Source organism: Leptosomus discolor, chromosome 1 (genome assembly GCF_034619465.1).
Source record: "Leptosomus discolor isolate bLepDis1 chromosome 1, bLepDis1.hap2, whole genome shotgun sequence".
NCBI lineage: Eukaryota > Metazoa > Chordata > Aves > Leptosomiformes > Leptosomidae > Leptosomus > Leptosomus discolor.
The window spans coordinates 167,969,386-167,989,831 of NC_141391.1; the positions used below are offsets into that span (position 1 = coordinate 167,969,386).

The 20,446-nt window shown below is 40.7% G+C and overlaps 1 protein-coding gene and 1 non-coding gene across 3 annotated transcripts; one reads left to right on the top strand and one right to left on the bottom strand.

The window, feature by feature from the left end:
• Positions 1-1,392: 1,392 nt before the first annotated feature.
• Positions 1,393-1,464, bottom strand: TRNAD-GUC (transfer RNA aspartic acid (anticodon GUC)). The gene has a single exon. It is a non-coding gene; the product is annotated as a tRNA-Asp (tRNA).
• A 311-nt stretch (positions 1,465-1,775) lies between these two features.
• LTA4H (leukotriene A4 hydrolase) lies at positions 1,776-17,878 on the top strand. 2 transcript variants are annotated; one of them, XM_086470858.1, is made up of 20 exons: positions 1,776-1,925; positions 3,003-3,133; positions 5,298-5,418; positions 5,914-5,982; positions 6,674-6,778; positions 8,979-9,031; positions 9,666-9,738; positions 10,048-10,188; positions 10,408-10,431; positions 11,454-11,524; positions 11,638-11,749; positions 12,710-12,854; positions 12,935-13,038; positions 13,423-13,493; positions 14,071-14,125; positions 14,988-15,083; position 15,567; positions 15,607-15,688; positions 16,955-17,059; positions 17,397-17,878. In XM_086470858.1, exons 1-20 carry the CDS (start codon positions 1,776-1,778, stop codon positions 17,515-17,517), a joined length of 1,830 nt encoding a protein of 609 aa, XP_086326984.1. In that variant the 3' UTR covers positions 17,518-17,878. The 2 variants fall into 2 exon arrangements, with proteins under 2 accessions (XP_086326984.1, XP_086326979.1); XM_086470853.1 differs by lacking the exon at position 15,567 and having other exon boundaries at positions 15,603-15,688.
• The last annotated feature ends 2,568 nt before the right edge of the window (positions 17,879-20,446 follow it).

Below are 20,446 nucleotides of genomic sequence, written 5' to 3' on the forward strand. Positions count from 1 at the left end.
CCCATCTTAGGGTCACACCCAGCTGGGACAGCAGGATGCTCTCGGGAGGCCCACGGGCTTTGCCACCAGTTGGTGAGCCCATGGAAAGCACCTCTTGGTGTTGCACTGTACCTCAAGCTTTGCATCCCTACTGTGCCTGCAGGTCCCTGCAGCTCCTGGTGCGCTGCTCCTGCAGCTGTGTGCACGCAGGCTGAAGATATGCCGTTTTGGGAACTGATTTCTAAGGGTGACAGAGGTTAGGTTCTGCATTTGGCATTACATGTCTGTGGCTTCTGCCAATGTTTTGACAAGAGTAAAGGCCCTTTCTTCCCAAACTTTGCTGTCAAATTGAGTCTTAGCCCTTGCTACACAGAGATTTTTTTTTGTGCATGTCCTCACTTGAGCGCTTGCTGCTGTGTTTGTGTGGTTGGTGCAAGGTCACTCGTGGTACAGAGTAATTTACTTTCAATGTCCAGGTCAGGGCATCAAATTCATGTTACTGAAACTGTCTGAGTGCACAAAGCTGGGGCCAGAGTAGGGCCCTCCAGGCCTCTCGCACTGAATGCCGGGCATGCACAGCCCACATCCTTCGTGGCCTGGTGCCTTGGCCTCTTGTCTGGGGTCCTAATTCCTCACCCCTTTTACGTGTGGTTGGACTCCTGACTCAGAGAAAGAGAAAATTGGGCCATTGCATTTACTGCTCGGCATCTGCTGACCTCCTACAGAAGGGAGGAGATCTCTTTTAGTATCCTTCTGCTAAAATGTTAATAAATAAATAAATAATGCTTTTTGGTGGAGGGATTAAGGAAAAAAAAAAAGGGGAGGGGATGTCCCTAAAAAGGCATTTCTGTCGATACTAAGTAAACACAAGCAGGGATGCTGGAGCGTCACAGCTGTTTTGCAATGTACCCTTCACAGAACCAGCCCGCAGACTGGGACTATGGGCTGGAGCTGGGATTTGGTGCAGCCTTGGTCTTCCAGGTCTCCAAAATTCTCGCTTTGAGGATTAAAACAAGGGGCTCTGTTACTGCAGGCCAGGGGATGGCCTTTGGCCTTCCACCTTGCCTCTCCTGCCCTGGCCCTCTTCCTCTTGTTTCTACCCCACAGATTTTAGTGAGGCTGGGGGTTTTTGCCCATCTTGGTTTAAGAAAAAAAGGTTAATGTTTTTGGAAGGCCTTCCCCACACGTTTTCTCAGTTAAGCCCCTGAGCTTGTAAAACCCTGCAGCCGCTGCGCTGGCCCCAGGCCGCCTCAGGCTGAGGCAGGTAGGCAGCCAGGCCCCGGCTGCGCTTTTCTCCTCTTCTTCCTGTTTTACGGCCGCGGTAACTCTCCCAACAGCAGCTTTGATTTAGCAAAGAATTTGGTCTTGCCTCTGGCATAGGGGCCGTTTCGGGGACGGGGAAAAATATTGTACCTCCCCGTCGGGGAATCGAACCCCGGTCTCCCGCGTGACAGGCGGGGATACTTACCACTATACTAACGAGGAACTGCACGTCAACAAGCCTTCCGGGAGCCCCCACATGGTTTCCAAGCGCTCATAACCCGGCCCCTGGCTGCCAACCGCGCTCCCCGGCCCCCTCCACACCGCCTCCTCCCGCAATGCACCACGGGAGCTGTAGTTCCCCGCGCAGGCCGCCGTCGCCCTTCCCGCGGAGGACGGAACTACGTCTCCCAGGGGCCGGCGCGCGGGCCCCCTCCCCCCTCCCCCGCTCCCTCCTTCCCTCCCTCCCCGCGGTGGGCGGGGCGGCTGCGGCGTTGCCGGCGGCCGCGGGGCACAGAGCAGGCAGCGCGCGAACGATGGCGGCGGATCCCACGTCCTTCGCCTCGCCTTCCTGCTGCCTCACGCGGCACCTCTACCTGCGCTGCCGCGTGGACTTCGGCGCGCAGGCGCTGCGGGGCACGGCGGCCTTCACCGCGCGCGCCGAGCGGGAGGCGCTGCGTTGCCTGGTAACGGCGGGGCGGGGTGGGCCGGAGGCGCGACCCCCGCGGGGGGTGAGGGGTAACCCCGGGGCCCCGGTCCGAGAGGCAGCGGCGGGGGGCCGGGGGCCGTGCTCGGGGCGGGGGGGGGGGGTCCCGTCTCCTCCCGCCGCGGCGGCGCCCCCCGCTCAGCTCTCTTTCCCCGTCCTTCCCCGCGGCCGCCGTCCCGGTCCTGCCTGCCCTCCCGCCACGGCAGCCGGCGGCGGCCACCGAGCTGGAGCCTCCGCGCTGGTCGGGCTCGCCTGCGGCCCCGGCGTGCTCGCCAGCTCTGGGCTAGCAGCGCCCTGCTGCCCCTGGGCGGCCCGGGATTCCCTCTTGTGGCGCTCAGAGCCGTCGCGTTGTGCAAGGGAAGGGCCAAAATACCTTGTTTTCACGTTAAAACGGGGAAGAGCCCGTTGACGAAAAGATGGGTACAAACCGTTGGAAAGCTGCGTTCGTGGCTCTTTCACGTGTGTGTCTTGTCATGCTAGAGCTACTTTCTCAGTTAGCTGCGCAAATAAACCTATAAACCTCTTTACCTTTACTGTATGTGTTAGCCTTGGTTTTGTGGGATTTTTCTGCTAGCTGCAGAAAATCCTTTTCCGATTGGCGCCTAGCTTTTAGAAAAAAAATTATCCTGTTAAAGAGTGGAACTTCACTCATGCTGCGTGTAGGAGTACTGCGTTACTTAATTCCTCTTCGGTGGCATGAAAGTCTTGATTCGTAGTGGCTAGTTCCAGGATAGAAGCCTTGGCAGGGGCTTTTCTATCGTTCTCCTCATTTCACAGCAGCACCGTGAAGTCTTTCACCTTTGCAGTTTACTTAATAAACTCCTGTTGCCACTTTCATGGTCAGAAGTTGGTTTTCTTTCTCTTCTCCCTCCAGTTCTGTCAGTTCAGTGCTGCTGTATTAAAGTTCTAGTTCCCAGTGCTCAGCATAGTTACTCAGTTTTTCTGGTTTTACTTAGTAAATACTTTTTCCTTCAGAGAGACTCGTGTTTAAGATTTGATGAGTGCTACGTTAATTATTGCGCTGTTTAACGAGTGTGTAATATTTGCTTCATTACAGGTCTTGGATACAAAAGACCTACAGGTATTCAAAGTGACCGTAAATGGTCAGGATGCAAAATTTGCTTTTGGAGAAAAGCACAGTTTCAAGGGGACCCCCCTGGAAATCACGCTTCCTTTTGAACTAAGAAGGTACACACTTCTGCCTGTTCCTTTAGGTAGCTTCCAAAATGCACTGTGTAAGCTGCTTGTCTGCCTGTAGGGCTGCTGTGTAAAGCTTCCAAAGGGATTTGTAAATTAGAGTGTTGCATTTATTTGGTATGTGATCTTGTAGATGAATTTAATATTTGGCTTTCGTTAGCCAAAACTTTGTGAGTCTTTGTACCTGACTCCAGGTCTTATGTGCAAAATGACTTGCCAAACTAAGTAGCGAAATGATGTGTAGTGTATCACAATTTTTCCAGTGCTTCTTATCAGTAATATTCTTTCTGCTTCAACTACCTGAGTTTTCTCATGTTCAGAATTGCTACAGTGTGGCGCATATGGAGTTTCAGACCCTGTTTCCCGTTCTTTTATACGAAGACTGATCCTGCATTTCTGTAGAGCAGCAGGTTACCACTGTGATCAGATAGAAACGCTTTCAAATAATACATTTTTTATTGTCTTGATTGTGCTAAGACCAAGTCCCTAAAAACTGGAGCTTGAGTTTTGGCAGCGTGATGAAGAATGAACTAACCATGATCTCTCTCTTAAGTTGCATGAAATAAAAAACTGTTGCCAAATTACAGTACAGTTTTTGGCAGTTTGCTTTGTATGTTGTAACTCTGTGGTATCTTGTGTGCCAAAGCTGGAATCTGTGATTATATGAGGAGATGTTCCCTTGCTTGAATAAAATTCTATATTAAGTTGCTTCTTACTATTTTGTTTTCAAAACTGGTTATTACCTCTACAAACTCATGTCTGGTTTCTAATATTTTTTGTTGTTGTTCTCTGAATTAGTATAGTTTAGAAACAGTGCATAAGGTTGAAGAGAAAGGAATGTAGTGCAACAGCTGTTCCTTCTGAGAAACACTTATTATCTGATCTGAAACTGAGCAAATGAAGTATTTAAACAGGCCACAGCAGAAACACAGGCCTCTTTCTTTTGTTTGACTTTCAGCTTCTTTTTTTTTTGATAGATTTCCTGGAAGAAAAAAAATAGGGAGTTATGAGTCATGGTCGTAAGAATTTATAATCTTGTGTGAGACGTAGTCCCCTGTGTGTGAGATGTAGCCCCCCATGTATCAGTCAGGTAGTGACTATAGCAATATAGTATTAATAAAACAGTGATAGGGAAGGGTAGGAGTTACAACTGAAAGTCCAACTTAAGTGAGCAATGTGCCCTATGATAATGCAAATTATTTTCTCTTTTCTTGTCAAGTATGTACTTTGGAATACTGGTTATAAACCAGATCTGTCTACCTGGTCAGCTTATCTAGTGTCCAGCTTCTCTGATTAGCTGAAGTTTGTTCTGTTTTATGGTGGGATTGTTAATTCCAGAGAGTTGCATGTATAACCTGGAACTTTCCAATAACAGAAGCAAGGACTTCCCGTGTGCTTTTGGTGTCAGTGATGGTTTTAGTATGTCTTTAAAAAATAAGTATGAATGTGTCAGGTTTGTGCATGTTCTCTTTATTAGCAAGCTGGTACCTGTCTTGCACAGAGCTGTTAGGTTTTTTTTTTACTTTACACCAGTTCTGAAACCCCGAATAAAATTTGAACATCTTCTATTTTTTTTGTTAATCCTATTGTTAATAGGGTTTTCCAGTAATTACTGTTTTCAGTAATTTTTTTTTTTTTTCTGCTTAAGGGTCATACTTACAGAACATAACATCAACTGCAAAATCTCATTTTTTTTATCTACAGAATACATTAATCCTATGTTATTAAGGCATGTATGTTTTTATATAGACTTTATAGACTCTTTTTGGTTTATTGCAGTGGTCTTTTATATTTACATGTACAACATTAGATAGTTGTACAAAACTGTGTATATGTGGCTGATCCAAATAGTTTAAAGAAAAAGTCCATGTTCTCCTTGAAGAGAGGAGAGGAAAAGTGCTGGTTAGTGAAAACAATAATGGAAGTGTCTTGGGACATTACAATTGAAATAAACCAGCCAATTTTAATATCATAATTGAAAGGGAAAAGGTTGTGGGTTGTTTTTTTTTTTTTAATATGCTACTTGCTCTTATTTTGAAGGCTTTTGAGACAGTGCTGCACACCTGTTTTCCAGAAATCTTTGTAAAGGAATTTCAGTAGTGATCAGGAGTTGTGTCAAAACATGTCATGTCTGACTATATTCTTTATTACACAGGGGGCAAGAAGCAATTGTCGAAATTTCTTTTGAAAGCTCTCCAAAGTCATCAGCTCTCCAATGGTTTTCTCCAGAACAGACTTCTGGAAAGAAACACCCATTTCTCTTCAGCCAGTGTCAGGTTGAGTGGATTTTTTTTTTTTTTTTTTTTTTTTTTTTTAAACTTGTTTACATTCCACTGTAGTTCCTCTTGTTTCCAAAGAGTTGGAGAGGAAGGCAGGAAGGGGAAGTTACAGTAGCCTGTAACTTCTAATTGTGTGCATCGGAGGTCCTAAATGAAAGCACTTAATAAGTCAGGATATTGCTGAGATTTTATTACATGTTTGCAATTCAGTAATTCCAGAACTGCTTTACTCCCATCAGTATTCTTGTTGAAGAACATGTGGTCCTTTGCAATCAACATACGTGGCCATTGATCTGTCTTACCTGCCATTATTTCTTTTGGAAAAGCCATAACTCTGAAAATACTATCAGTGATAGGAGTTTCTGGTTTGTAGATAATGAATTCTCTGGAGGAGCTGTGTAGACTTCCAATGTAATATGTTAGTTTGATTTATTTCTCTGCATTAGAAAGATTGTTATGTTTTGCCTTTTTTTTTCATCCCCCTGTCTCCAGGCTACCCACTGCAGAGCCATCTTTCCATGCCAAGACACACCTGCTGTGAAACTAACCTACTATGCAGAGGTAGATGAACCTAAGTCATGTGTATCTAACTAAACACAACTGCTACAATGGGTGATTTTTTTTTTTTTTTTTGGTAGCTACTGGTATGTGGCCTAAAATAAAAACAGAATGTTGACTTTTAGCTTAATCTAAGAGCCAAAAAGTGCTTATTTTCCCTGTGGCACTTCTCTAGCTTTACCATTTTCTTTTATATATATTGTCTGTCTTTTTTTAATTCACCTGTATTGTTATTTCCAAAAAGAAAAAAAAAAAAAGTCTGTAGTAGGAAAGATACATGTTCTTAAATGAGGAAAAGCTGACAGTAAGACAACAAAAAGTGCTGTAAAGTAAAAATGCTTGAAAAGACTTTCTGTATGCCTTTAATATATTCTGGTACATGGTTAGGGGCTCTTTGCAGTCCTGGCATAGGTAGTCCTATTGTTTTAAGGAAGGAAAAAGTAAGATTTGCAATGTGACGTTACAATTCAGTAGTTTGAAGAAAGTGAAACTTTTACCTTCTGTCAGAGGTGACCCTTCTGGCTTAATATTGCCAGCCTTTAAGACAAAATTTCCTGTGCGCCTTATATCTTTCTTGACGGAGAGGACTTAACAACAGAACAAATCTGGGATACTGTTTTTGCTGTCGCTGCTTCTAGTATATTGTATAATCCTGTGTGCCAGCCGAGTTCCTCATAGTCGGTTGCCCTTTCAGATATCCGTTCCTAAAGAGCTGGTGGCTCTGATGAGTGCTAATCGTGAAGGAGAGATGCCTGACCCAGAGGACAGCAGTCGGAAGATCTACTGTTTCAGTCAGAACGTAGGTGCTCCAGGCTAGTAAACAGATGCCTAAGGTTTTGTTCCTAACTCGTGCAGTACACAGTCACTTCAGATGCGGTCTTGCTGTCATCGATAAATAGTGGAACTTATGATGGGTCTTTGCCACTGTAGAAATATGAGGTATTATGAATATCCAGCTCTGGAAGGTCAACCAGTAGGTGCTGATGGTGTTTACTGGTCACTTTCACATTCCAAGAAAAGCCAAATTCAAGTTTTGAAAATGTTTGGCATACTCAAGCTAGTACGGTTAAAACCCTTTCTGTCTGCACTGATTATTAGGAAATAATTCATGGACTTGAATGGGAGGGAGTTTTGGAAATGAGACCCTGCAAATCTTAAGCTTACCAAGTTCTTAGCAGTGAAGCTGAGCATTGGAACCAGTTTTTAACTCGAAGTTAGGCAAATTCTGAAAACAGAGGGGGTTTTTTGTTGGGTTTTTAAGGTGAAAACTTTGGCTTTTACGAAAGTATCTACAGCTAATTAAAGACTGCCATTCTCAGGATGAAGTTTTATTAAGCGATGCAGCTAGTTTAATGATTCCACTGCTCCTAAGGTGGCAGTCTCAATTTACTCTTCTGGTATTTTTGTTCTCACAGCTTTTTGTGTTACAGTTCTGATGTTTATGGGATCTCTTGGTGGGCCTAGTTTATTTTGATGAACAGGCAGATAAAACTAATGTAACTTTTAAAAAAGAAATTGCTTCAGTAAGCTGATCTGGGCTGCTGAGGGACTGAATGACTGCAAGGAGGGATAGAACTCCCTGTGTGACTGGAGGAGAGGAACCTACTCTGAACTGCAGCAGCTGTTGGGTTGCTTTGGTTGCTACGTGAAACATGAGAGAGGCAGGAGGGGATAGAGAGAGGGAGAAAAAATTGTCACCCTATCTGTGATCTCTTCAATATGTAGTGTTCTGCCCTCTCTGTGTAGCCAAAACATTTGCCACTCTCGGTCTAGTGCGTAAGGCTTCTATGGTGTATGTTGCCCAGAGCTGCACTTTATCTAGAAATATGCTGTTGGTAAGTTTGGTGGATATGTACAAGGAATAACATTTAGTCTAATTGAAATTATACTACACTTTCTAATATAGAAAACCATTACATTAATTTGTTGGAAAAGGCACGTGTTTCCGTAGACAAAAAGGCAAATGCATCAAACTCTTGGATATGTGTATGTGCTTAGTTGTCTAAGACTACTTTTTTTGCTCCCGCATGGCCAGGCTGGTAGGAAGTGTAGTGGAGAGCAGCCTCTGTAAAAATAAACTTAGAACCCAACAGCCATTGAGATTTGAATTAATTTCAGAATTTCAGATTAGCAAATTTGGCCTCAAAACGTAGGGATATATTCACAGCCTTTTAGTAACTTGTCTGTAACACCAAGCAATGGACTTAAATCTTTTGGAGAATATGTTCTGTGGGTTAATATGTAAAATGAAAACACATGATGATATGGGTATTTTAATGAATTATGCTGAAATGGTTTGGGGATAATGGTGGAACAGAGTTTTCTGAAATGTCTCCAACTAATGATGACTTAAAGTCTTATTTAACATTGTTTCGTTAGAGAAAATGAAACTTTTAAAGGGACAGCTGTATTATCCCCTTTTGTTTCCAAATCACTGGCAGAGAAGGCATTTCGCTATAAAGATACTGTACCTTTGGATTTTTTTCATTAAAATAGCAAATATTTAGCATTTATTTTAATTTCAAACATGGAAATCAAATATATATATTTTGATGTATCTTTTGTATCTGTAAATACTCTTGTTTATAAACTTCAATTTATTAAAGCTCTTCCTGTGTGATACAACTGTCCTTTACCTGAGCATATCTCTTAACTTCTCCTTCTGTAAAATTTAATGGAACTGGAATGAATATGAAAACCCAACTTTCTTTTGAACAGTAACCATCCAGTGGCATTTTTGTATGCAAGTTTTTTTCAGAGATGGTGCTTACTATTTTGTGGCTTTTGTATGAATTATCTGTGCAACAAGTTCTTGCAGATAAAGGAATATAATTTGGTAAGGAAAACCAATACCTTTGTTATAACATAAAGCAGAAAACTGTGGAGGAAATGTACTTACTTCTTTATCTACGTACCATTGTTTTTTGTTTGAATCAGTGGTGTTGATAGCTCACATTATGGATAAGATTTCTTTTTTTTTTCCTCATGTTCTCCACTAGGTTCCCATACCTTGCTACTTGTTTGCTTTAGTGGTTGGAGCTTTAGAAAGCAGGTGAGTGAATCTGCACAAAATAATAAATATTAATAATCATAATAAATCTTCAGAGTTATTTTTTGTTTCTTGGTCTTGTTTCTAGTTTTAAAAAGTCTTAGAGGTTCCATGAACTTCTTTATTTGTATCAAAGTGCATGTATTCTGATTCACTCTTGCATAATTTTTTCTATAGAATATAGTCTTGCTGTAAGTTAAAGAAATACTATGAAGAGTTTGGAGCAGGTTGGAACCACCTTTTCTAGCCCAGGGAATAGTATTTTTTTCCTCAGGTAACAGATAAGCCTCTTTGTGTACAAAAGGCAGAAAATTGTAGCCTTAGCCTCATTGCCCATCTGCACAAGGATGTGTTAATCTGGCCCATAATAATGCTTTTATATTAGGGCTTTACAGCATTTTAAAATCTGTAGATGCATTTCCTGTTTGTTTGTCCTGAACAGTGGATGTGTGTGGTTTGTTTTTTCTAAAGCTTTACTTTTATCAGTGGAGAGGAAAAAGAGACAAAGACTCTCTAATGAGTTTCTTCAGTAACTTGGGTTACTTGTGACCACAGTTAAACCTATGCTCTCTGAATTAGTTTCCCATAGAATTATTTCCAGTTCATGGTGTCTTAGTGGCATTTTTACTTTCAACAGAAAGATTGGCCCAAGGACACTGGTGTGGGCTGAAAAGGAGCTGGTGGATAAATCGGCCTATGAATTTGATGAGGTGGGTAATTAACAAAAAAATATTTTGTAAACTAACTTGTTCACGTAGTACTGGAAAAGGAACAGACTGTACTTCAGCGTTTTGTTCATCTGTAGCTCTCCTTTCTCTACCTTCCTCCCCCAAAATGGTGCTGTTCTATTGCAACACAAAACTACTACTGAAAATAAATACTGATACAGTCTTGTACTCATTTTGCATGTGGGACATGCCAGGGTGAAAGAGAATGAAGTGTGGGATCCATAGCTCAGTGCTTGCTCAGCACGTGTAGTCAGAAGTGATACTAGAAACTAACGTCAGTTCTTGTTTCAGGCTGAAGCTATGCTGAAGACAGCGGAAGATTTAGCAGGACCCTATGTGTGGGGACAGTACGATTTGTTAGTCTTACCACCTTCTTTTCCTTACGGTGGCATGGAGAATCCTTGTCTTACTTTTGTAACTCCAACCCTATTGGTAAGTGTAACACTGATAAAAGTCAGCTTTTCCGTAGGGCTTACTTATCCGTCAAGTGATGGATATTAATCCAGAAACTGGATTAATCTTCCCCCTAGAAAGAACTGTAAATGTTCCTGCCTCCTTTGGAGTTAGGGATCATACATGAAACTGCATTAAGTGCTATATTTTGAGGTTTATTTGAACTGACAACTGCCTTGTCTTTTTACTTTTTTTCAGGCAGGTGATCGATCTCTGTCGAATGTAAGTGCAAAATAGGTTCATATCTTCAAGTAGAACACGGTTTGAAGTTGTAGCGTGACTTCCTTTGTAATAGTTACCTGAAAACTTGGTCTCTTGTTCGTTGGGGGCACTAAAAGTTAAGGCAGTAACTCAAGAGGTCTTGCAAAGTGAGTTTTAGTTCTAAGTAAACTCCTAGAAAACTGGAGACGTATCTATTTTGTATAATGAACAGATGAAAATAACATGGGGGCCTGAATGCATAGGGGACTGACTGCTCCATAGCTCCTTCCCTGTCCCCTGTGTAGATATGTTTAAAACCCATAACTGAACTGATCTCATCAAAATTGTTTATAGGGAACTTCTTCTTTTGTATGTCTGTCTATGCACTAGAACTCACACTGTGTACAGTTTTCTTTTAGACTGGAAATCATGAGCACAATTTGAGAAAATTCTGTTTTTTCTGGGAAGTTGAGTACTCTGGATGCTGTCTGCTCTCGTATGTCTTTCTCCTAGACTAATATACTGCCCAAAAAAAAAAAATAGTATGATTGTCTTATCCCGAGTATACTGAAATATTTGACATGACTACTTTTTAATGTGTCACACATTGTTATCCTTCTAGGGGTGACTGTTCTATTCCTGTTTGATATTTTAGAACATCCCAGCACTGCAGAAGTTGCTTAGGTGGGAAAGTCCCACTAGTCCATCACTTGGCATGGATGCAGTATTCTGAAATGTGATTTCACAAACAAGTACCTGCACCATACTACCAGAGGAATTATTTCTGTTGATCAGTGTGCCTCTGTGACTTGCAGGCTGGACATTCAAAATTATTTCTGGAGGAGGTTTGATAGGATAGTGTTAGTCCTGTAAATAAAATTTATGTGGATAAGTTTCCAGAGCCGTGAGTGCTAACTGGCTTTGGGAACGTAGTGCCGTAAATGAGATCCCATTAGGATTTCTTTTTTCTTTCTGTTGGGATTTGATGTTCGTTTTCCAGAGGAGTCTAAATGGTAGATCTGTCATTGTTTCCTGTGTTTTAGGTTATTGCTCATGAAATCTCTCACAGCTGGACAGGAAACTTGGTAACAAACAAAACGTGGGAGCATTTTTGGTAGGTGTGATGTTCAATACAATGCAAATCGTATTTTAAAACTAATCTGTAAAGAGACCAACTAAATTCATTTTGCCATCCTACCAGTGCTGACTTTATCAGTCTATTTCCAGGCTGAATGAGGGACATACTGTATACCTGGAACGCAGGATTGCTGGTCAGTTGTTTGGTGAGCAGTTCAGGCACTTTAAAGCCCTAGGAGGTTGGAGGGAACTGCAGAATACGGTAAATATTTTTAGAGTTATGATAACTTTATGTCTAAGCATACACCTAAATAAGATAAAGCTGATCTCATGTGTTTTCCACAAATAAGACTTGTCTAGTCAGCTTTCCTAAGACTTTCTTATTAGAGGATGAACAACTTTGATTCCAAAGTGTATGTTCTCTTCCCAAGGAAATAGTTTAATACACTCAGATTAGATAAAGCTTTTTGAACTGTTTTAAGCTGTTCTGTAAGGTTGAATATCTTTACAGACTCTCTTGGTTGTTCTGGCAATGGCTAAACTGCAGTATTACCTGTTAGCATACTGGTAAGCAGCTGAAAGTTGAAATTGTCTCCAAGCATGACCAGAATTTCCAATGCCTCATGCAAGTAACTGATTCCTTTTTTTCCTGCATACTGCATTGTAGTTGAGGATACTCCTAATCTGTTACTGTCTAGGAGAGTGGTTTAGTTTTGTGTTTAGGTATCATAGTTAAATTTCAGTTTTTCAGATTTCCAGCCTGTGATAGTAGATCTCCCTCTTGTTCAGTTTGGTGATGCAGTTTACCTGGTCTTATGACTATTTCCTCATTGTATTTTGTGCTTTATACCACCTATTTAAATCAAATAGTTTAAATAGTTTGTTAATAAAGGAAAAATATAGGTCGTTTACTAGGTGCCCATGTTTGTGACAGACATGATGGTAATTAACTGCTTTGAGACAGCTGGAGCACAGTGTGATTGATCCTCACATCCTTCTGTTTGGTACGCGATCAGACACCGGTAAAACAAAACCAGAAAAAAGTTTAGTAAACTGTGTTCAGTGCAGATTTGGAACTGCAGGAAAAAGAATGAGAGACAATGCTTTGAAGTGAGGCCATCTTAGTTTTGGGTGGGTTATACCTTTATAAATAGGACTAGTAGTGATTTGCAAGAATGCTAGTTTTTCTAGATGAATATATTTTCTTGTCTCTTTGTCTCAGGTAAATACTCTTGGAGATAAAAGTCCTGCAACTCACCTCGTCCCTAATCTGAGTGAAGTAGATCCTGATGAGGCCTATTCATCTGTTCCATATGAGAAAGGCTTTGCTTTGCTTTTTCACCTTGAACAACTTCTTGGAGGACCGGGTTAGTGTTAGTCAGACTTTATATATTATTGCTTCCCGTTTCAATTTCAAACACTGAAATGTTTGGTTTTTAACTGTCAGATGTCTTCATTGGCTTCCTGAAGGCTTACATTCAGCAGTTTGCTTATAAGAGCATAGTAACCGAGGACTGGAAGACGTTCTTGTACTCCTACTTCAAGAATAAGGTTGGGTAGTATTTAAAACTAATTGCTTGAAACCTTCTAATTATGTGAAACTATGGCATAGCTCAGGAATTACCTTCTTTAAGGACCAGTTCTTTATCTTTCTCTTCTTTATCTCAAGATCTTAATAAGATGCAGTCTGGAATCTTACAAAAGTGGTATTGGATTATGGTGCTTTTGTGTTGGGGTTTGTTTTTTTTTTTTTCCTAGAAGGCAATATTTTGTTTTGAAGTAATCTATATAGAATTGTCCAGGCTAATCGGAGGGATGTTAAAAAGAAAAAGAAAAAAAAAAAAAAAAAGAAAAAGACTGAACCTAGTTTTTGTAGGATATGCTTTTCTTTAAAAGTAACATTTAAAATTGAATAGAATTTGTGTTGCTTTCTAGGTAGATGTTCTTGATAAAGTTGATTGGAACTCATGGTTTCATGCTCCAGGAATGCCACCAGTGAAGCCTACGTAAGCTGCGTTCTGTTATAGTTCATCTTTCCTTCTCCGGATTCCATGTGGTTTTCCAAACAGTCATGAAGCAGTTTGTAAACAGGGTGAAAGTCTTCCCATAAACGTTTTATTAGATAACATCCATCCTAGTACTACGTAGACATTGATACAGGTGTATATAGGAGGAAAAAATGCCAGTGTTAATGTTTTCAATTTTTTTATTCTGGTGGAAATTCATTTTGCTTTGAAAGTTGCCAGGAAAGATTCTTTTTTTCTGACTGCTTGTTACGACAATATTCTCTTTTCAGCCCTAAGCTGTAATATATGTATGAGCGTATATATGTTCAGAAGTATGGATTGTTTTAGGAGCGTATGAGCAAGGGATAGTGTCACCTGTGCACAAAGTGCTTCTAACGGAAACTCAAATATTTTTCATTATAATAGATCTTTTGTAAATGGTTTGCTACGTTGAGTTGGAGCCTACAATGAACAAATGTGGAGCCATTTGAAAATAATTTCTAAGCATTCTTGTAAAAATATTACAGGAGCTCTTTGTGTTTCTAAAGTGTGATCGGTTGTTTGTTATATTTGACAGGTATGATATGACGCTAGCAAATGCTTGTGTTGCCTTGAGCCAAAGATGGATCAAAGTGAGTGGTTAAAGAACGCTGAGGTGTCTGTATCTTGAAAAGCTGGTTCTCTTTATACAAAGTGAGCCGTTCTCTTCTGAAAGCTATCATTTGCTGAGAGTGAGTGTATTTGTGGTGACGGTATGGCTGCCAGGGACCCTGCATTTCGTAGATGAGCCTTTTGTCTTAGAGCCTCTGGATTTGCTGTGACTTCTGTACATGAAGCCCAGTACATAGTTTAACAAGGCACGCAGCCAGCTTGTTGTTATATCTAGGTAGTAACCAGACTGAGAATCTTTTTAAAATGCTGATATTATGGCTTGATTTAAAAACAAATGCCAAGGTATCTCTGGATTACTGATTATATTACATTAGCAATAATTCCCCTACATTATGCTGGAGCTAGTATACATTTCTCATCAAAACCTGAAATACATAGATCAAAATAAGTAACTAATACCATATAATTTTCTCAGAATTTTAACTATAAAGCTTATACAACTAGTAGAGATTATGGCATACCTTCCTTTTGTTAGCTTGGTGGCTTTTCACTGTACTCGTATGTTGTCTTTAACTTTCTTCTTCTCAATGTAACTTTTCATAGAAAAAGTATTTGATTTTTCACCTAACTTAAACAGAAAGACAGCAGAGATACAAAGATCAGTGGAAAGAAAACAAGTGAAAATTGAAGTGGAGAATACCCAATATCAGACAGTAGCTTAAGTCCCTCCCTTTCCCTTCTTGTAACATTATGCACGAAGACAAATCAGTATCTTTTTTACGTGGAATGGCTCAATAGTAAATGCAGATGTCCAAACAAAAAATTACACCTGATTGTACTTTGAAATACCTATTAAAAACTTAAGTAACCGTTCTCTTTTAGGCAAAAGAGAGTGATTTGGGCTCATTCAGCCCAGCAGACCTGAAGGAAATGTCATCTCATCAGTTGATTGAGTTCCTGGCACTGTTGCTTCTGGAGGTAAATGCAGGCTTGGGGCAACTTGATTCTGGCAATCACAAAAGCAGACACAGAAGACCACGTGTGCTTTGGAATTAAGTTGTCCATTTTCTTTTAAGTTTTCCTAAAATAATCCGCTCTCACCATACATAGTTACTAAAATCTTCAGCCATGCCTCCCTGATTGTGTCTGGCTCTTCAGCTCATGAGCAACATATAGAGTATTTTGGATTGAAAGGTAAAAACAAAACTATAAGGTGCTTGAATTTGTCTGATGTTGTAGCAAATAAGCTATAAATTAAACGAAGGAAAGTACTTGGTTTTGAATGTTTCAGTAGTACTGGATGTGGGAATTTGCTAACGATTATTCCTTGCCCCTTCCCTAAGACTATGAGAAGGTGAAAGGAACAAATACATAAATACTAATCGTGGTAAGCTTGTAATTCCTTTGTAGCATCAACCTTCTTGAATGAACCTGTTTATTTTTGAAGTATGTGGCTTCAAGCGTGCCTCTGGCTTATTCTGACTATTCCTTTTTCAGGAAGCTCCTCTTCCACTGTCACATGTCCAACGAATGCAGCAAGTATATGACTTCAACGCTATACACAATTCTGAAATAAGATTCAGGTTTGTTCTAGCGTGGGCATTTTTCTAATCTTAAATGCTTTCATAAAACAAAGAGTCCTGCTTCGTAAATGGCCTGAGACATACTGTTGTACAGAACTGGTGCAGGGGTTTGGGGCTTGGTGGTGGTGGTTGTGGGATTTTTTTGTAAGCACACGTGCAAGCATGCTTGCCAGAGAGGTGTTCTGTTACTGACGGATAAGTACTGTCTAGTAGAAGAACTGGAAGTGAGCAGTGGATCAGCTGTGCTTTATTTTCATCGGTCATGCTACCAAAGGAACCTGAGGGCCTGAGAACTTATGTTGGGGGTGGTATTAGGTAATACAATAGAGAGCCTGTCTGTGACTCAAACATGCTTGGAAAATCTTTCCGATATCTAGTCAGGACGAGGTCTTCTGGACTTACCTAATTGGTTCTTCTGCTGATGTGCCAGTGTTTTTTTTCAAGACAACTTGGAAACTTTTATTTGTCATATTTTAATACTCACTATCACAAAGCTTTTGCCTCGTCAAAAAAAGTAAATATCAAAGGAAGTTCCTAAACAAGTAGGAAATGCTTTTAGCTAAATAAATGGCTTGACTCTTGTGCTGTCATAATTTCTTCTATTTGGTATTTACACCTTGTGTTTACACATGTCACTTGTTAAGAAAAGGTACTGTTGAGGACCTAAGTAATCTTTACAAGTATCATGAAGAATTGCATATTTTGATACTGTTATGTACTTGGATACATTTACAACATTGATGGTTATTCTGCCTTAACTACCTTGAGTTGTATTTCTTATTTAGAAAACCCTCAGTATTTTAAATATACAGTGTAGTTTCTACTTGTTACAAGATCAATTTCTTCTTATTTTTAAGACTTTTTTTTAAACAAAACAAGCACATGCCACTTGCTGGTAATGTCTTGTTTGGGTTTTTTGTTGGGATTTTTTTAATCACTTGATCAAGTATGGCAAGTGCTATATAATTCAGCTCTAATTCTGAGTGATGCAGCTGGATGCTACTGTACTATAAAAGAAATACCTGCAGAGAGTAATCAGGCCATTTTGGCGAAACTTTGAAGCAGTATTTTCATATTTTGTAGAAAAGTCCACTTTTGTAATGTGCTAGTCAGACACTAAATATTTTATGTTGAACTTGGCTAGAATCTTGATTATTCCCATGAGGACACAGCACTACCCAGAGTGTTTATGGGCACAGCATCTTAAGATGACTAACCACTGCAAATAAAAATAAAAGTGTAAATTTTCTTTTTTTTTCCTCCCAGATGGCTGCGCCTCTGCATCAAGTCCAAGTGGGAAGAAGCTATTCCTCTGGCTCTAAAAATGGCAACAGATCAGGGCAGAATGAAGTTTACTCGACCCTTGTTCAGGTAAAAGTGATCTCCAAGTAGTAGTAGCAGCTCATGCTGTTGGCATTTTTAGTATAATAGAGTAGATAATACTTGACATTGTAATGTATTTGTTATGCTTTGAAGTGGTAAAATACAGAATTTTCTGTACCCTGTGAACAAGCTCGTCTTCAGAATTGCTTTCCACTTGCTGACTATTTTTAGTAGAAGAAAGCTTAGTCTCCCAGTATGCACCTTAATGTGAGGATTTCAAGGGAAAGGTCAAATATTGAGAAAACCCCCATTGTACTATTTTAATGGATTTCTGTAATGGTTCTTTTTTTTTGGTTTTTTCCTTCCCCCTGTCCTTGTTTTACAGGGACCTTTACAATTTTGACAAGAGTCGAGATCTGGCTGTCAAGACGTTTCTGGAGCATAGAGCCTCTATGCACCCAGTCACTTCGATGCTTGTGGGCAAATACTTGAAACAGGATCAGTGACAAATTTACTGATTTCTTTGAAATTTTCTTGTTGCTGAAAGAAGACGCTGATTCCACAAACCGTTGATACACATGCTTGATTATGCCATAAAAATGCTCTGCTGCTTTGGTACTAATTTAGCTTAAAATGAACTTTCCAAATCAAATTCAGTGCTTTTCTGTTTTGCATTTCCAAATAAAATAGCAAACTGCTAAATCTCTGGAACTGGGAGAATGGTTTTGTTACAAGCCATTTTTGGAACACACAAAAATGCTGTTCTGAGATGCCATCGTTTGTCAGTCATGGAATTTAAAAACATGGAAAATTAATTGGTGGATGGTATGGCTCTTTGCACAGCTTTCTCTTTCATAGCAATGTGGTTGAAACTTCAAGTATCTGAAGACTAAAAAATAAATCTTTTCATTGTCAACTTGTCTGTGTATTGATCTGTATGAAAAGCTTTGAAATAATATTTTTATTTACCCTTCTTTGTTGTGGGAGAAATTTTTATTATTGGTCCAAGAGGACTGTGAAGACCTGAACGGATCACAGCATTCTAGCGTTAGAGCAGAACTAGGCCTGGTTGTCATGGCTTTGTTACGTTAGTGAATTCCTCGTGTTAGTCACAATGTGATGGTTTTACTTAGTTACTCCTATTGGATCCTGTGCTGTGCACTGGTAGTTGTCTGAATAGAGTTGTCTGAAATACTGCCTTGTTTTCTTTTTTTAGAAAACCTGGGATTTTTATCAAACTTCAGATTTAATTGCTTGCTATGATTTTAGTGACTTAAATTATTTCAACCCACTATACATTTTCAAAACTTCTAATAATTGCAGGGTGGACTAAAGGCCAAATCTTCCCCAGTTCGACTTTTTTTAATATTTGCATTTTTTAACCAGTTCTGGGCACTATCCCTAATGCAAATATAACAACTTAGAGTTTAAAAACGATCGGAGGGCGGGTGATCTTGTTACAGCACTCGGGTTCAAGTCGGTGGTTTAGGTGAAACTGTTGTGAATACTGCCATCTATAGACTGGGTTTTGAAGTGAGTTTGCAAAGAGCTGCTTTTCCTGGAGATTGTCCGTTAGCATAAATTAAATCTGTTGACATAGAGATAACCCCATATCAAGGAGTAATAAAAAAGTGCTGTTTTAGAGGAGGAAGATACCAAATATAGGTCGTGGCAAAAGGCTTGGATTTAATAACAGCATGTAGGGTAGGAGTGGAGAGCCTCTCAATCCATGTATTTCTGTTCTGAGTTTTGATCAGTATAAGCTTTCAAGTAGGTGAAGTTACGTACTTTACCAGGAGATTCATCTTTTCATGCTGGCAGCTCTAATATAAATTAAGGCATGAACAATCCTGTTGATTAAGGGATCCTGAGTTGTTCCACTCACCTTCAACCTAAGTAGTTTAAATAAAAATGACAGAAAAATTAACTCCTAGCTTGACCTACTGGAGAGCAGCTCTGTGGAGGAGCACCTGGGAGTCCCAGTGGAGAGCAACTTGACCCGAGCCAGGGATGTCCCGTTGTGGCCAAGAAGGCCAGTGGCATCTTGGGGTGCATCGAGAAGAGTGGGGCCAACAGGCCGAGGGATGTCATCCTACCCCTCTTGTTTTGCCTTGGTGAGGCCACACCTGGAGTGCTGTGTCCAGTTCTGGACCCCTCAGTTCAAGAGGGACAGGGAACTACTGGAGAGAGTCCAGCGGAGGGCTACGAAGATGATGAGGGGGCTGGAGCATCTCTCTCATGAGGAGGGGCTGAGAGACCTGGGACTCTTTAGCCTGGAGAAGAGAAGACTGAGAGGGGACCTTATCAACACTACCAACAAATATCTAAAGGGCGGATGTCAGGAGGATGGGGTCGGGCTCTTCTCAGTGGTGCCCAGTGACAGATCAAGGGGCAACGGGCACAAACTGGAGCACAGAAGTTCTGCCTGAACATGAGGAAAAACTTCTTTCCTTTGAGGGTGACAGAGCACTGGAACAGGCTGCCCCGGGAGGCTGTGGAGTCTCCTTCTCTGGAGATATTCAAGATGGGCCTGGATGCGATCCTGTGTGACCTGCTCTGGGTGAACCTGCTTTAGCAGCGGGGGTGGGACTAGACTATCTCTAGAGGTCCCTTCCAACCCTGACCACTCTGATTCAGGCTCAAAAATCAGTTTAAATTCTTTCTATGAATGTTGTGACACTCAACTTTTAATACACACAATAAACCACTGGCTTTTTTGGAGCAAAAATAGTGCCATTTCTGTGTGCATAAAGAACTTACAGGCTCTCTTGTGTTAAGGACCTAATGAGCCGTTCATTCTTTTCTTGCTGCTCCTCTGAATGAGTAATAACTTCTGGAAAACTCACTGAAAGCAATTTTTCTGTATTTCAGGTTAGAAATTTACACAGTTCCTTTATTCACTCCCAGAATATAATTAGGCTTCTGCTACAGCATCACCTGAATGAATGGGGCTTCTCTTGGGAAGGCTGTGGTTCTGGTTCAAGCTGTCAGACTGCAATGAGAACTCCTGTTCTTTGTTTTAGAAATGTTTTGTGTTACAAGTTTGGGGTAACGTTTTGTTGTAAAAACTCATGTATAGTGATTTGGCAGCTGGAGTTCGTGCTGCCAGATAATCCTGGTTTCTTGCTCTCAGAGCTAGGATTAAAAAAAATTAGGAGCATGCATGGCTTTCGCTAGTGTTGTCCTGCTCTGCTGGGGCAGTGTCTCCCACCTAGAGACACCCACCAGTGTGTCTCCAGTTAAAATTCCCTACAATAATTCAACCCCAGGCAAGTGCACTTTGTAGCAGTCCCTTTGTCTGGCAACACCATTGCGGGTAGCATGGACTACGAGAGTTGTTACTGTTTTGTCTTTAGAGACAGAGGTATTTTCAGCTTCTGTGTGGACATGGTTATCGGAAAACTTTTGGCACCATCTTGACAGGTATTTCTCCAC